Consider the following 16,131-nt stretch of genomic DNA (forward strand, 5'->3'; position numbering starts at 1 on the left):
GGATGATGAGACGGTAGGACACGGTGTTTATCATAAGCCCACACATACAGACTGATATCATCATGTATCAAGTTGTCATCCATTGTACCAACGCCAAGAGGTCCAATGTACATTGGAAACAAGTGCTTATGCCATCTCAGATGCAGATAGTTTGACACAAGAACTGGATCATTTACAAGCAGTGTTCCAGCAGAATGGTTATACTGACATTCAGATCCATCATGCTGTACAGATTGGTCTCCCACAGGAACCGAGAAAAGATACAAGGAAATTGGTGGTGTTCCTACCTGTCGCGGGAAGCATAGCTTCAAAAATAAGAAGAATTTTAAAGAGGTTCAATAGCAAAAGTGTATTCCATCCACCAGCTAATACTAGAGCACTGCTTGGCTCAGTAAAGGATGATTTGTGCCTGAGAAAGCCTGGTGTCTACAAAATTCCCTGCCATTGTGGGGAAGCCTATATTGGACAAATGATTCGTCCGAAAGAACAGACACAACTCAAGAGACAAAGGGGAGGAAAGGGAAGGGATTACTGATGTCAGCTGCATCAGGACATTACACAGAATCTGCAGTGATGAGTGAAAATGTGTACTGCACCGGGATATGTGCCTGGGATGTACTGCTTACTAGGCAAGTGCGGACATGTCTGAAAGAACAGACAACACGCATTCATGTAATTGATTTGCGTAGATGGACAATGGATCCACGTTCTATAGTGCAGATGCGCAAGTACATCCAACCTCCTGCAGAAATGTCAGACTAGCGAGAATGGAGGAAATGGAGGAGGACTGCAGATAGGTGGCATTCAGTGGGAATGTGCATTGGCTGTGAGGTGTTCTGATATAGTCCACACAGTTGCGATAATACTATGTCCCAGATGGTGCAGTGGTTAACGCTCCTGCCTATTAAGCAGTAGATCACTGGTTCGAATCCCTTGCCCTTCCATTTTTCTCCCTAGGTATCAGAAGGCCATTCTTTTTTTGATGAGGCTTATGACGTTTTGACAAAAAATACTAACTGAATGTTCTTTAAGATCCATGGCTTTGTCACAGCTGCCGTATTTTGTACTACTAGTAGCTTTTTCAACTGTAACTATATCTTTTCTGTAGCTGTGCCTTTCAGTTGAGATTACTCTAAATGGGAATAAGGAACACTTTGGAAATCACTAGAATATGATGAATACTGCATTGAATAGACTGGTTGCTTCTGGCAAATGATTGTGTAAGTAGCCATTTACCAGAAGCATTCAGATGCAGTCTGTGCCTTGTATGATGTGAGTGAGTGCTCAGTCACTCCCCATGTGTGAATATGCAGTGCTGCCTTGTGAATTTCTCCATATTACATCTCAACACATTCCACAGAATGTTTCTTCCAAGGGTTATCATACCACTCAGAGAATGATATAACCTTCACACTACTGTGAGGAGCAGCCTCAGTAATGTGTTCGATGGCATTGTCAGTGTCAGTTGTATAGCTGAGGCTGCAATTTAAATTGTTCACTGCACATCGTACTACATGGTGAGGTAGTCAGATGGGAAGATTGCAAAAAATTGACACAAACTGGAGATTTAAACAGTTTTTTTCCTTGAATCTAGTGTACATGAGTGGAAATTAGTATTTCACCTTAAAAGCCTCTTTTTTCCCCTCCATGTGGCGTCCTTTGTTTCACACACATTTTCAGAGTCTGAGAGTGAATCTGCTGATGAGACACTGCATGGACTCTCCAGCAGAATATTTTTTATTTCGTGGTGAAACCTCTCCTTCAAATAATGTCTGGTTCTTGGGTGGTTTTCTTGGAAAACTATGGAATTAAGATAACCCCAAATTAAAAAGTCTGGACTCAGTAAGTCTGGTGAATGTGGAAGCCACAAAATATTGCCATTTCTACTGATGAGACAACCAGAAAATGTGAGTCTAAGCAAATCTGTTGACACTGCAGCAAATCCATTGACATTGCAGCAGTATAGCTAGTTGCAGCATCATGCTGGAAAACTGTTTATTCATGTGGATTGGAAGATGGCACAGCAGCCTGTGGGGGTAAATTGAACTTGCAATGGAAAGTGCATTGAGCTCCAACAAAACTGTCTGAGTTTTGTAATAGATCTTTACAACAAATGTGTGTTGCATTGTCAGGTATTTCTCAAAGCCTAAATCTGTGGACCAGTTCTGATATTCCTGTCACATACTAGTACCCAGCAGGAATCCTGTTGTGGTCTTCTTAACAATTTATTTCCTTGCTTTTTTGTTCACAGTCAGACTGATTATGAACTTGTTGGATTGTCTATGTGCTTTTGTTCATAGTCTGTGAGGCTCTGAAGCTATTGGAGGTGACTTGGCTTAAGCTATCAGATTTGCATCATCTTTTGTGTCTTTCCACTAATTTGGAAGGCTTCACTATAATACAGTTTCCTGATTTAGCTTAGAATTACTACTGCAAACAGTTCATTGGCAGTTTACACACTTTTCCATTTTCAACAGTAAAATTTTGCCTTGGGTATTTGGTTAACCGCCTTTATTCAGACTAAATAATTTTTATAAAATAGCTCATAAATAAGACTTATTCAGTGACTACTCTGTTACATGTTTTAAATCTAGTTTTTAAGATTAAATACATCTAATAATGAAATTTTCTTATGAGAGCAAATGAAAGTTATTTATGTAAGATAGTTTTTTTATGACAGCGAATTAAGTTAGTTAAGTTTATGTCCTCAGTCAAAATAATATGTAATTTAATTAAAATTATTGTAATATTGTACCTATGGTTATATTGTAATGTTATGTACTCACTGTTGTGATCAGCTGATTGGCAATGTCAGATCCTGACATTCTTTGTACAGTTAATGAAAAGCAAATAGAGTCCAGACAAAACTACCACATGGATGCAAATTAAGACATTTTCAAATTTTGAAAGGATTATAATCCACATTACTGAAACTTTTCATTCGGTCCAGTTTCCTGTCATTCATTGATTAGTTAATGGTTTGCTGAATATCTTATTTTCCAGCTCTGACTCACCAGGTTAGCCAAGAGCGCTAATGTGCTGCTTCCTGGACTCGGGTAGGCATGCCAGCCCTGGATCAAATCCACCTGGCAGATTAAAGGTGAGGGCCGGTGTGCCGGCCAGCCTGGATGTGGTTTTTAGGCGGTTTACCACATCTCACTAGGTGAATACCTGGCTGGTCCCCACATCCTGTCTCAGTTACACATCTCGCAGACATTTGAAAACATTTGCACTATTTCATGGATTACACTGGACACGGACAGCTGGGGTACACTAATTCCATCCCAGGGGGGAGGGGGGGTGCATTCGGGAAGGGCATCCAGCCACCCTCTGACACTAACAGAGCCACACTCCATAGTAACAACGCCGACAACATGTTGGAGTCGATCAAAGGCCCAAAGAAAATAATGATGATGATTATGTTCCAGCTCCCAACAACATTCATTACCTTTTATATTATTCTTTTTTTCTGTATGGTATTCCCATAAATTTTTTTGTAGATACATCCCGTCCTCCAAAACATGGAGAAGTGAATGGAAAAGACTATTTCTTTGTAACTCGGGAAAAAATGGAGGAAGACATAGAAGCAAGCAAATTTATTGAATTTGGAGAATACAAAGGAAATTTATATGGGACATCAGCTGAAAGTGTGAAGTCATTGGTTAATGCTGGATATGTTTGCATACTAAATCCCCATTATCAAGTAAGTTTCTTTCATTATCATAGTCATGTCAGATAAACATTTACTTTGTCTTATGACGTGTCTTCATTAAAATCTACATTAAAAATTTTCTGTAGGCATTGAAGATGTTAAGAACACCACAGTTGAAACCTTATATAATCTACATTAAACCACCAACTTTTGATATTTTGAAGGAAACAAGAAATGCTGCATATGCACGTTCAACATTTGATGAGACAAATTCCAGGGGATTCACCGTAAGTCATAATATTTGCTATCATTTGCTGGGCAACTGTTATTGGATTAAGTTCAACTTCAAAAATTAGATGCATGTGTTAGACAAATACTACATAATATAACTTCCTAGAGTAAATATAAATTACAGTGTTATCAAATATTGAATAATAATTCGCTCTTCCTTCCCCTTTTATCACAGGATGAAGAATTTCATGAAATACTCCACAGCAGTGAACGAATTGAATTTCTTTACAGTCATTTATTTGATGAAGTAATTGTGAATGCAGATCTTTCAGTGGCATTTGAGCAGTTAGTTAGAGTTGCCAGTAAAGTGGAAACAGAACCACTATGGGTTCCCGCATCATGGGTGCAGTGAAGAGATTTTACAGTTTCCTTTGTTTGTCAATAAATGGTAAGTTAACCAGTAGTAAAATATTGCACTTAAATAACTGGAAAATTCATATGTGAAGCTCAAATACATATCAGCTTTTTATGCAAATTGTATTTACTAGATTGAATGGGTAGGTAATAAGATTTCGTTTGGACTCATATTTCATAATCAGTGCTTGTTTCTAACTGCCTGCTGCCACCCACCTTCCATATGTTATGAGTGCTGGCATGGCAACTGCAACTGTGTTTTCAGCAGGAGACATAGTCATATAACCCAGCCAAGGTCACATAGTTCCAAGGATAATATACTGCAAAGATATACCAACTTACATTCATACACTTCTCAGCTTTTGGCAAGATCAATGTGTAGTATCAAGGGAGGCCTCTTGGACCCCCTAGTATGCTGTGGCATAGACTGTATAAGTATTTCAACTCAAATTCTTACATTTATTACATCACATGTGGATACTTGTATTGTTTCATGTAATATACAATAAAGTGAGGCATAGCCAGAGCCCTCATGTAGATTTTGACATTTTGGACTCTTGCTTTCATTTAGGGGAATCAATATGTACCATAACCTCCAAGCTGTACTGTACACCATGTGTACAGATGGCATCCTACCATTTGCAAGACAGTAGTGGACATCGAAATAGACTGTAATATGAATGGTGACACTGTTAAAATCATAGACGTTCTGCATGGGGAGATTGTATTTCACAGTGGACAATTTGATATTGTTTTAACTGATGTTCAAGTTGTTTGTGGGCAAGCCTGGTTAATTATTGCTATAGTCTGTTTTCATTCACACTGAATGCAATGCATGCATTGTATGCTCTTTTAAGTATTAAGTTGCTGCATAAGCTCATAGCATTTTTTTCATAAGTTTAATAAACACAAAAGATGCTTGTAACAGAGACTTTAGTCATCAATAATTTATTCTCCTTCACTATTTACAACAGTCTACCAATGCTGGGGTAATTTTTCAATTCTGTGACTGTAGAAATCACTTGATTTTGAGGCAAAGAACTCATCGGGCCATGTTCAGAGTGCATTTTCATCCAGAAAGAAAATTCCTTGAAGGATGATCGATAGAGAGTGGAAAAGGTGGAAATCTGAAGGCGCAATATCAGATGAATAAGGTGGGTGTGGAATGACTTCCCAACCCAACTACTCTGAAATGTTTTTTTGTCAGTCTTGCAGAATGTTGGCTGGCGTTATTGTGGACTAGTAGCACTTCATGCAGTCTTGCTGGTTGTTGTTCTTGGACTGACGTGCAAGATGTCTCAATTGTTGACAATAAATGCCAGCAGTGATGGTTACACTTCATATTTACATACATTAATCCATGTTCCATAGATCATGAATATGACATTTCTCAATGATGTGGAATGTGTCACTTTAATGTGTTTTCTTTACACAAAATATTTAATTAATTAATTAATTTCTTTTACAGTTACTACTTCCTATTTAAGAATTCATACATTGATTAGAAGGAGTTGTCATTCAGAAATTCTTTTAATTCGCTTTTAAATGTTGGTTGACTATCTGTCAAACTTTTAATACGATTTGGCAAATGACCAAAGATTTTTGTGGCAGCATAATTAATTCACCCCTTTCTGTGCCAAAGTGAGATTTAATCCAGAGTAGTGAATATAATCCTTTCTTCTAGTGTTGTAGCTATGCACTTTGCTGTTATTTTTGAATTGGGATGGGTTATTAATGACAAATTTCATAAGTGAACATATGTATTGCGAAGGTACTTTGAATATCCTGAGTTCCTTAAATAAATGTCTGCAAGGTGATCTTGGGTGGGTTCCAGCTATTATTCTGATTACATGCTTTTGTGCAATGAATACTTTCTCTCTTAATGATGAATTGCCCCAAAATATCATGCCATATGAAAGCAGTGAATGAAAATAGGCATAGTAGGCTAATTTACTGATATGTTTATCACCAAAATTTGCAATAATCCTAACAGCATAAGTAACTGAACCTAACCGTTTCAGCAGATCATTGATACGTTTCTTCCAATTCAATTTATCATCAATGCACGCACCCAGAAATTTTGAGTATTCTACCTTAGCAACAGACTTCTGTTCATAGTCTATATTTATCAATGGTGTTATGCCATTTGCTGTACAGAATTGTATAAACTGTGTTTTCTCAAAATTTAGTGAAAGTCCATTTGCAGAGAACCATTCAATAATTTTCTGAAAGACATTACTTGCGATTTCCTCATCTGATTCTTGCTTCTTGGGTGTGATTACTATACTTGTATCATCAGCAAAAAGAACTAACTTTGCATCTTCCTGAATATAAAGTGGCAAGTTGTTAATATATATCAAAAACAGTAAGGGACCCAAGACTGAACCCTGTGGGATATCATTCTTGATACCTCCCCAGTTAGAGGACTCTGCTAGTTTTTGTAGACTATCTGTACTGTTAATTTCAACCTTCTGCATTCTTCCAGTTAAGTACGAATTAAACCACTTGTGCACTGTCCCACTCGTACCACAATACTTTAGCTTATCTAGAAGAATTTCATGATTCACACAATCAAAAGCCTTTGAGAGATCACAAAATATCCCATTGGGTGATGTTTGGTTATTCATTGCATTTAATATTTGATCAGTGAAAGCATATATAGCATTTTCTGTTGAAAAGCCTTTCTGAAAACCAAATTGACATTTTGTTAGTACTTACAAATATGTGATGCTACTCTTGAATACATTACTTTTTCAAGAATTTTGGATAAAGCTGTCAGAAGTGAGACTGGGCGGTAGTTGTTAGCTTCAGATCTATCCCCTTTTTATGCAATGGTTTAACAATTGCATATTTCAGTCTATCTGGAAAAATTCCCTGTTTCAGTGAGCTGCTACATATGTGGCTGAGAATCCTACTTATTTGTTGGGAACAAGCTTTTAGTACTCTGTTGGAAATGCCATCAATTCCATGTGAGCTTTTACTTTTGAGATAATTTATTATTTTCCTAATTTCAGTGGGAGAGATGGGTTGAATTTCAATTTTATCAAATTGCGTAGGTACTGCTTCTTCCATATACTGCCTTGCATTTTCTAATGAATAGCTGGAACCTATTTTCTCTACAAGATTTAAAAATGATTATTAAAAATGTTTTCTACTTCTGATATCTTGTCAACAAACTTTTCATTGTGTTTGATAGAAATACAGTCTTCCTGTGCTCTCAGTTGCCCTGTTTCCCTTTTCACAATATTCCAAATTGTTTTAATTTTATTATCAGATGTGCTAATCTCAGACATAACGCACATACTTCTGGACTTTTTAATAACTTTTTTTAATACAGTGCAGTAGTTTTTATAATGTTTCATTGTTTTGGGATCACTACTCCTCCTAGCTATAAGATACATTTCCCTTTTCTGTTTACAAGATATTTTTATCCCTTTAGTAAGCCATGTATTTTTACATGGTTTCTTACAATTATATTTCATTGTTTTCTTAGGGAAACTGTTTTCTAATATACTCACAAAGGTATCATGAAATAGGTTAAATTTTAAATTAGCATCATGTTCCCTGTACACCTCATCCCAGTCTAACTGTTGCAAGCTTTCCCTAAAATTTTGAAGTGTTAAATTGTTAATGGAACGCACTATTTTGGAGTACTGTTTTGCATTACTGTATACAGCTATATCATATACTGTAATTAACTGTGCATCATCATTAGACAGACTGTTCTTAACAGGAAAAGTTTTTATATGATTAAATTTATCTTGGTCTATGAGAATGGTATCTATCAGTGTGCTACTTTAGTGTGCTGCTTTCCTGTACCACCCGAGTAGGAAAATTAATAACTGATATCAAATTGAAAGAACCAAGTAATACTTCAAGGTCAAGCTTTCTATCTGACTCTTTCAGAAAATCTACATTGAAATCCCCACAAACAATATTTTGCTTTCCTTTGTCGAACAGGTAGCACAACAACGAATCCAAGTTTCTCAAAAATAGTTGAAAATTTCCCAATGGGGACCTATACATGGCTACAATTATAAAAGTGCCTTTATTTAGTTTAAGCTCACTTGCACATGCTTTTATGTGTTGCTCTATGCAAATTTTTTTAGTTTCCAAATTTTTCAGAGTATGACTGATTTTAACATATATGGCAACTCCTCCTCTCTCCATAGTGTCTCTACTTACATGTGCTGAAAGCTTATATCCACCTACATTTACCATTTCCATACCTGCGACTATATGAAGACAGGCATAGTACATCTACTCCACCCTCAGTTTCTAAATCTTCTATACAAACAAGAAGCTCATCTACTTTGTTTTTTAATCCCCTGATATTCTGATGCAATATATTAACATTATTTGTTACTGTGCTTTTGTGTGAATTTTGTGACATACTAACATTATTTTTTTCTGTACTGTTATGAGAATCTTGTGATATTTTCACATCTCTAGTACCTTCAGGAAAGCAATTCATAGTACATAGTATCGCTGTTCCACCAGATGCTTAATATTATCTGTCATGGATGTGCGCAGGTCTTTGTTAGGAGTTGCTATTTTGTTTGGGCTCAACCATTACGCTCTTTTCCTTATGTTAACATAAAGACACCGTGTCTCGTCGCCAGTTATGATACAGGACAGGAATGGTCAATGTTGTTCATGCATGAGACAATCGGTGATGAGAAAGCAGAGATGCACATATGGCAACCTGCTTATTTTTGGATTTAGCTTAGAGCATGTGGTACCCATACAACTGATTCTTGAACCTCCCCCGCTACATATAAATGCTACACGACTGTGGTATGGTGACAGTTCATCACATTTGCCAGTTGTTGCATTCACTGTCATGGACCATTGTGGATTAATATGTGTAAACAATCGTCATCAAATCCCGAAAGTCTTCCTGAATGTGGAGAGTCACTAATGTCAAAACAATCCTCCTTAAAACGAGGAAACCATTTTCTGTTCTGCTCCGTCCAGTGGCATTTTCCCCACACATGATGTAAATATTTTTGGCTGCCTCCACTGCTATCACCCCTCAGTTGAACTTAAATAGAAGAATATGTCAGAAAAGTTCCAGTTTCTCCACTTGTCACTCCACTATCTCCAGGTGACAAAATACAAACATGTAAACTCAAATAGCAACAGTGAACAACAAATAAAAAATTACAATCAATAAATAAACCTATAGCAACCAAAATATCAAAATGCAATACAAAAACACAGAAAACTTATGCCCTGACGTAATATATGAGTCATTAAACCACAAACGTTCATTATAAGTCCATTCATAGTAATTAAATAATAATATAATACCTATTTTACAGTCTGTATTTTCTTTTCTTGAACTGACAGCTAGTTTCTGTGCTGCACAAGATGTGGTGTGCTGCATGGGTGCTTCCTTGTGATAGTTCTTGAACCTTATTAAGCAAGGCAAATTTTTAGTCTTGACTCCTGTTTGGCTGTTTATTAAATGTCACATCAAACTTGTTTGAAATGTTGGTTGATTCATGCAATAGGAAGATTACATTCAGCATGTTTTCTCTTCTGTCACCCTGAATTCAGCATGCATTGGTGAGTTTAGGAGGGATGAATGCACTGTGTTTAATGTGTCTGAATAATATTTTAGCTACCAGTTTCACAAAATGAGTGGTTGTGATGTTATAGTAAGTGTTTTTGATAAATCTTTCTAATGATGGCCATTCAGTGAAAAGTTAGAACTTATTAAAAATTGTTGCCCTTTTCCCTGTCTCAGCAATTTAAAGACAGAGAACTAATCAAGAAACTTCATACAAACATTTAATCCTAATACTTACTACAAAACAATCTTGTTATGCAGCAGTGAATCATTGTGTAAACTCTTCTGTTGGCCATGTTTTTTGCTCAGAATGGACAAATCTCCTGGGAACAGTGCCAATTGTGGTTACTCTGACCTTAATAATCTGCACACTGCAATTTCAAGGCTTGAAAAATCAGAATCTCATAGCCATGCATGTATAGCCCTGGGCGCATTTACTAAAAGTAAGATTGATTTGCAAATAGATGAACAGAAATGTACAAGCATTTTAAAGCACAATGAAGCAGTGAAACAGAACCGGGGAATACTTAAGAGATTGAAAGCAGCCACCTGCTTTTTAGGCAATAAGAATGATCGTTTCCAGGACGCAGGGATAGCTGCAAGTCCAACAATCAAGAAAGTTATGTGAAATTAGTTCATTATTCATTTTTTGGCTGAGTTTGATGACAATTTGAGAATTCACTTATAGGCAGCCTTGCTGTTCACTGGATTATCCCCTCTCATTCTAAATGATTTTATTAAGTGCTTACAAGTGTTATGCTCTCCAAAATAAAAACTCGTATGAAAGAAGTGGCAATTGTTGCTATTTTAGTAGATATCACAAATCTTTTGCAGTTACCAACTGTGTGGAGGGACAGATTTATGAAAGATTTGCAGGGTGTAGTGATGTTAATGGTGATTGAACAACAGAGGCCAAGAAATGGTTACAGCAGACCATCTTGAAGAATTTCAGTGCAAAAATAAGTTGGTCATGCCGACGTATGTTGAGTAGCCATCATTGCGATACATTGAAACAGTGTGCGAACACAAGTTGTTAGAGAAGTAATTCGACATGCCACATTTGTGCATTGTTACGCCCACAAGTTGAATTTGGTTTTATCACAGGCAGTATCAAGTGTGAGTGCAGATAGAGTGCTTTTTGCTAATTTTAGTGGTTTTATTACATTTTCTGTTGATTCCTCAAAAAGAACAAACTTATTAGATACAACAGTGAAGAAGAGATTTCCAAAACTGGCACCAACAGGATGTAGTTATACAATTCACTTGGTACAAACTGTATCAGATCATAGAGTTGAACTTCAAGATTTGTATGAGTACATTTTCAAAATCCTCAAAATTGGGACACAGCTGATATTAATGAAGCATATGGATTTCTCATGCTGCTGCGATTTAACTTCCTCTTGTGTCTATTTGAAGAATTTCACTGGCAGACATTGCATTTAACTCTGCGCATTTAAACTCCTTAAACATTATATTTTGCAGCAAGGAAATGAAAGACTTGAAAGAAATGCTGTGAACTAATAGATACAATGGCTTCTAGAAAATATGGTGCAAGGCTGAATGCATATGTGATACTCCAAGGAATAGAAGAAATGAAAACTGTACAGAAACACCTGTATAGGATGACTACAGGAGAAAGCAGCTGAACATCTGATTTGATTCTCTGCCTGACTTAAATTTTATTGAAATGCTTAGCTCAAAGAGGTTCTCAAGCTTTCCAGATGTTTCCGGAGGAGGCGTTAAAAAAATTAAAGGCAGTGTGTGGGAAGCTTTTTGATATTGTTAGGTAATTGTCTGAAGTTAATGCTATGACATCACAACATCTTGAAGCCAGGTCTTTGAAGGAAATACAAAGTTTCGTGTATCAAAATGAACTTCACACTGGACTTCCAGAACTCTCTAAACTCTCTGAATTGATGTTAACCATACCACCTACATCATCAGCAGAGTGATAGTTTTCTGCCCTTAAAAAAAGGCCTTCATTAGGAATATGCAAGGACAAAGTCATTTGTCAGTTATCTCCATCATATCTCCAGGACAGAACTTTTGGCCCAGCTAAAAGTTCAAAACTCATTTTTTGGCAACATTACTGAGGGATTTTGCAAGAAGAACCATAGAGTAGCGTCCACTGCCAACCATGGTGAGTGAACACTGTCACATATACATACAACTGGGAAGTTTCATGTTGCATGCTGTACCAGCATTTTCAGATTACACCACTGATTGATACAAACTGTGACTCAAGGTGGTTTCAGTTTATGTAAATATCAATTTACTAAAGCGTTATACAGCAAAAACGTATGAAATGAACTTACAAAACATGGAACAGTATACACAGCAGAGCATACACCCCAATATATGTATGTCGCCTGTGGTAAGAATACAGTCAGGCATAAAGTTATCTTCCAACACCACTACCAGAATTAGTGCTGCCTGGAGCTTGTGGTCTAAAGTCGTCAATCAGTTGACAATGCCATAGCCATAACTTCACTGGGCCTTTGTAGTCATTGCTGCAAGCATAAATATGTTGTAGTATTAATTCATGTGAGTCAGTATTCTTTCAAACAAAATGGTGCTTGATATCATTGTACATGTTGTGTCCAAAACACTCCATTGTCATAACAAAAGCATTTAAGAACGTATTCTTCAAAAAACGAGAAATCTCTCTTGTTAATCCTTGCAGCCACAATGCTTCTTGGCAGGCAGTAGTCAGTGTCATACACACCATTTCATTTTCCAGGAAATCACTGCTCTATGTGGTTTAAACAGAAACCCTGTTGTGGATTTTTTATTTTCAGTTTCTCTCACCCATTGTGCATCACAATATCAAACAGTGTGGTGGCCTTCTTCTTTACAGAACTGCAGTTTCATGTCATCAGTTGCCTTGAAATAACCTAGAACACTCTTCACTGCTGACCGCTGAGACATACCAGGATTATTGCTAAAGAATGTTTTCAGATAAATGGCATATGCAAGGTCTGGTCTGGTTGCATTGTTAACTGTAACTAATGAGACTACCAGTGGCTTCTCAGTAAGTGATCTTTATTACTTATTTGTGCTGTGTTTGAGGGCTCACTTCATATCTGGGGACTTAATTTTTATTCAGGGGTTGTTGAAACTGGATTGCAGTCATTTGTATTTTACTTATCCAAAATCTGATTATCATCATGATTTTTGATGAATTGCTAACTGTGCCTACAAGAGATTGCCAGCAGCTTCTCAGCAAATTATATTCCTATTTTTTCTTCCTCTATACTTTATTCTTTGTCTTCCTCTATTTTAGGACTTATTGGTGAAGACTTAGTGTTTATCTAGGAGTGTTGAGAGTGGACTGCAGTAGTTCATATTTTACCTTATCCAAAAATTTGATTCACCTAATGAATTTGCTTAATCCATACAAGACCTTGTTTCATATCTCTTGTCGTGCAAATTCTTAAAAAAGTTAGATAGTTCTCCTAGGTCCTTGAGTTTGAATTTTTCTTTCAGCTCTCTCTCTCTCTCTCTCTCTCTCTCTCTCTCTCCCTCTCCCTCTCCCTCTCCCTCTCCCTCTCCCCCTCTCTCTCTCCCTCCCTCCCTCTCCATCTCCCCCCCTCCCCTCCCTGCCTCCTCCTCCTCCTCCTCCTCCACCCCCCTTTTCTCACTCTCTTAAGTAGTCTCCATTTGTAAATTATTGCTAAAAATCGTAATGTCCAATTTAATGTTTCACCAATGGCTTCCTTGTTTTGAACAATAAAGTGACTCTTTTTAGTGTATATATCCCTGTGTCTTTAACTGTTTTGGTAACTAACCAATTTCTGTAATTTTTACATAAATTTCCCTGTCTAAGTCACCTCAAAGAAATGCAGTAACTAAATCTGAATCATACTTTGCAGCAAGTATCAGCTAATATCTGAGTCAGTTGTACTTAATCAAGCATACATAGCTTTAATTATAATCCGAACCTTTCTTTTATGTACAGACTCACAAGAAAGCACCTTTTACAGCATATAACGAGCTCTTGTAAATCTTTCTTTGTTACAAGGAGACCACATGGCAATTGAGTTTTTGTAATTACTTATACTTATTGTACTTAAAGCTAAAAACTCAAAAATTCTCAAGAAAATTAAATTTGAAGTTTTCTGAGTGTCTTTAATTCAGTAAAAGTAGGACAGTTTTTCCATGTGGGTCTCCAGGGTTTGATTCCTGAGCATTGCAAATTTTAAACAAAGATATGTGTGCTGTGCACATTCTTTGAAGCATGAAATACATAAAAATGAAAAAAATTAATTTCTAATGTTTTTAAACAGTCTTTTGTAAAATATCAACAATTAAGAATTTATATTTGCAATCAAAACTGTAATTTAGTGTGCAATATGTAAGTAGAGAAAAGATGATGAGTATTTTTCATAAGAATGGCAATAATATATGGATTAATTAGCATATATTTCATGAATTACACACATCAAAAAAAGTTTGGCATCACTCCGGTTCCCAGAACTACTGATGATAGACATTGACTGTGGATATTGTATCACAGATGCAGTCCCTCTGCCTGTTCAGAGATGTCACTAAACCTGCCCAATGATGTAAGCAACCTTGCATGAGCAGTGTCTGTTAGATGAAGGGGTCTGACAGACGATCAGTTCCAGTCATTCCACCAGGAAGGAGGTACACGGCTGGTGTTGTTTCTAGTTCAACCATGCTTAGACGGTCAATACTGCGGTTCGATCACGTCCACATTGGTACTTTGTGCCAGGTAGAGCTCTCAACAAGGGAAGTGTCCAGGCATCTCAGAGTGAACCAAAGCGATGTTATATGGACATGGAGGAGATACAGAGTGAGACAGGAACTGTCGATGACATGCCTTGCTCAGGTTGCCCAATGGCTACTAAGGCAGTGGGTGACTGCTACCTATGGATTATGGCTTGGAGGAACCTTGACAGCAACACCACCATGTTGAATAATGCTTTTTGTGCAGCCGCAGAATGTCGTGTTACAACTCATACTGTGTGAATAAGCTGCATGATCTGCAACTTCACTCCCGACGTCCATGGCGAGGTCCATCTTTGCAAGTGCGTCACCACAGGGGGGCTCAGAAACATGCCGAAAAGACCGGTCAGGATTGGCATCACGTTCTCTTCACCAATGAGTGTCGCATACGCCTTCAACCAGACAATCGTTGGAGACGTGTTTGGAGGCAACCCGGTCAGGCCGAATGCTTTAGACACACTGTCCAGCGAGTGCAGCAAGGTGGAGGTTCCATGCTGTTTCCGGGGGCATTATGTGGGGCTGACATGCTGGTGGTCATGGAAGGCACCATAATGGCTGTATGATACATTAATGCCATCCTCTGACCGATAGTACAACCATATTGGCAGCATATTGGTGAGGCAATCATCTTCGTGGGTGACAGTTTGTGCCCCCATCGCGCACATCTTGTGAATGTCTTCCTTCAGGATAACGACATCACTCGACTAGAGTAGCCAGCATATTCCCCAGACATGAACCCTATCGAACATGCCTTGGGTAGATTGAAAAGGGCTGTTTGTGGACGACGTGACCCACCAACCACTCTGAAGGATCTACGCCAAATCGCCGTTGAGGAGTGGGACAATCTGGACCAACAGTATCTTGATGAACTTGTGAATAGTATGTCATGACAAATAGAGGCATGCATCAATGCAAGAGAACATGCTACTGGGTATTAGAGGTACAGGAGTGTACAGCAATTTGGACCACCACCTCTGAAGGTCTTGCTTTATGGTGGCACAACATGCAATGTTTGGTTTTTACGAGAAATAAAAAGGGCAGAAATGATGTTTATGTTGATCTCTATTCCAATTTTATGTACAGGTTCTGGAACTCTCGGAACAAAGGTGATGCAAAACTTTTTTGATGTGTGTGTGTATTTAAATGACATAGGTATTCATAGCAAACGGAAAAGGAATAACCACCGAAACGATGCCCATACCAGTGATTACCAGTCTTGTGTGCTACTGATTGAGTACTACTGATTTCTTTAATCATCTTTATGTACTTTGTGCATCACATAAAACTCATAGGATTTGCAGAGTTATAGATTTTGTATCTGCACAGGTGTGATTGTCCTGTAAGGTGTATTGCTGATGCCAAGTTAACACCTGGGTCAGTACCTCAGCCCATACATCACTTTGTGCGCACCATCCATGAAAGCAGACTGTTCTATTCCACTACAATATGTATGCCAGCTCTTCTGCATCCATTCAGTGTCTGCTGGTGGGGATACTAAATCCCCCCCCCC

General features: G+C 37.7%; 1 protein-coding gene across 9 annotated transcripts in view; it reads left to right on the forward strand.

The window, feature by feature from the left end:
• LOC126260868 (MAGUK p55 subfamily member 7) overlaps nucleotides 1–16,131 on the forward strand; it is a 266,432-nt gene that overhangs the window by 202,285 nt on the left and 48,016 nt on the right. For all 9 annotated transcript variants that reach the window (XM_049958291.1, XM_049958294.1, XM_049958296.1 and 6 more), the window contains 3 exons: nucleotides 3,501–3,703; nucleotides 3,799–3,939; nucleotides 4,119–4,331. In XM_049958291.1, coding sequence (XP_049814248.1) covers nucleotides 3,501–3,703; nucleotides 3,799–3,939; nucleotides 4,119–4,295 — 521 coding nt within the window. In that variant the 3' untranslated portion in view covers nucleotides 4,296–4,331. The remainder of the gene's footprint in view (nucleotides 1–3,500; nucleotides 3,704–3,798; nucleotides 3,940–4,118; nucleotides 4,332–16,131) is intronic.

This window comes from Schistocerca nitens, chromosome 5 (genome assembly GCF_023898315.1).
Source record: "Schistocerca nitens isolate TAMUIC-IGC-003100 chromosome 5, iqSchNite1.1, whole genome shotgun sequence".
Classification (NCBI taxonomy): Eukaryota; Metazoa; Arthropoda; class Insecta; order Orthoptera; family Acrididae; genus Schistocerca; species Schistocerca nitens.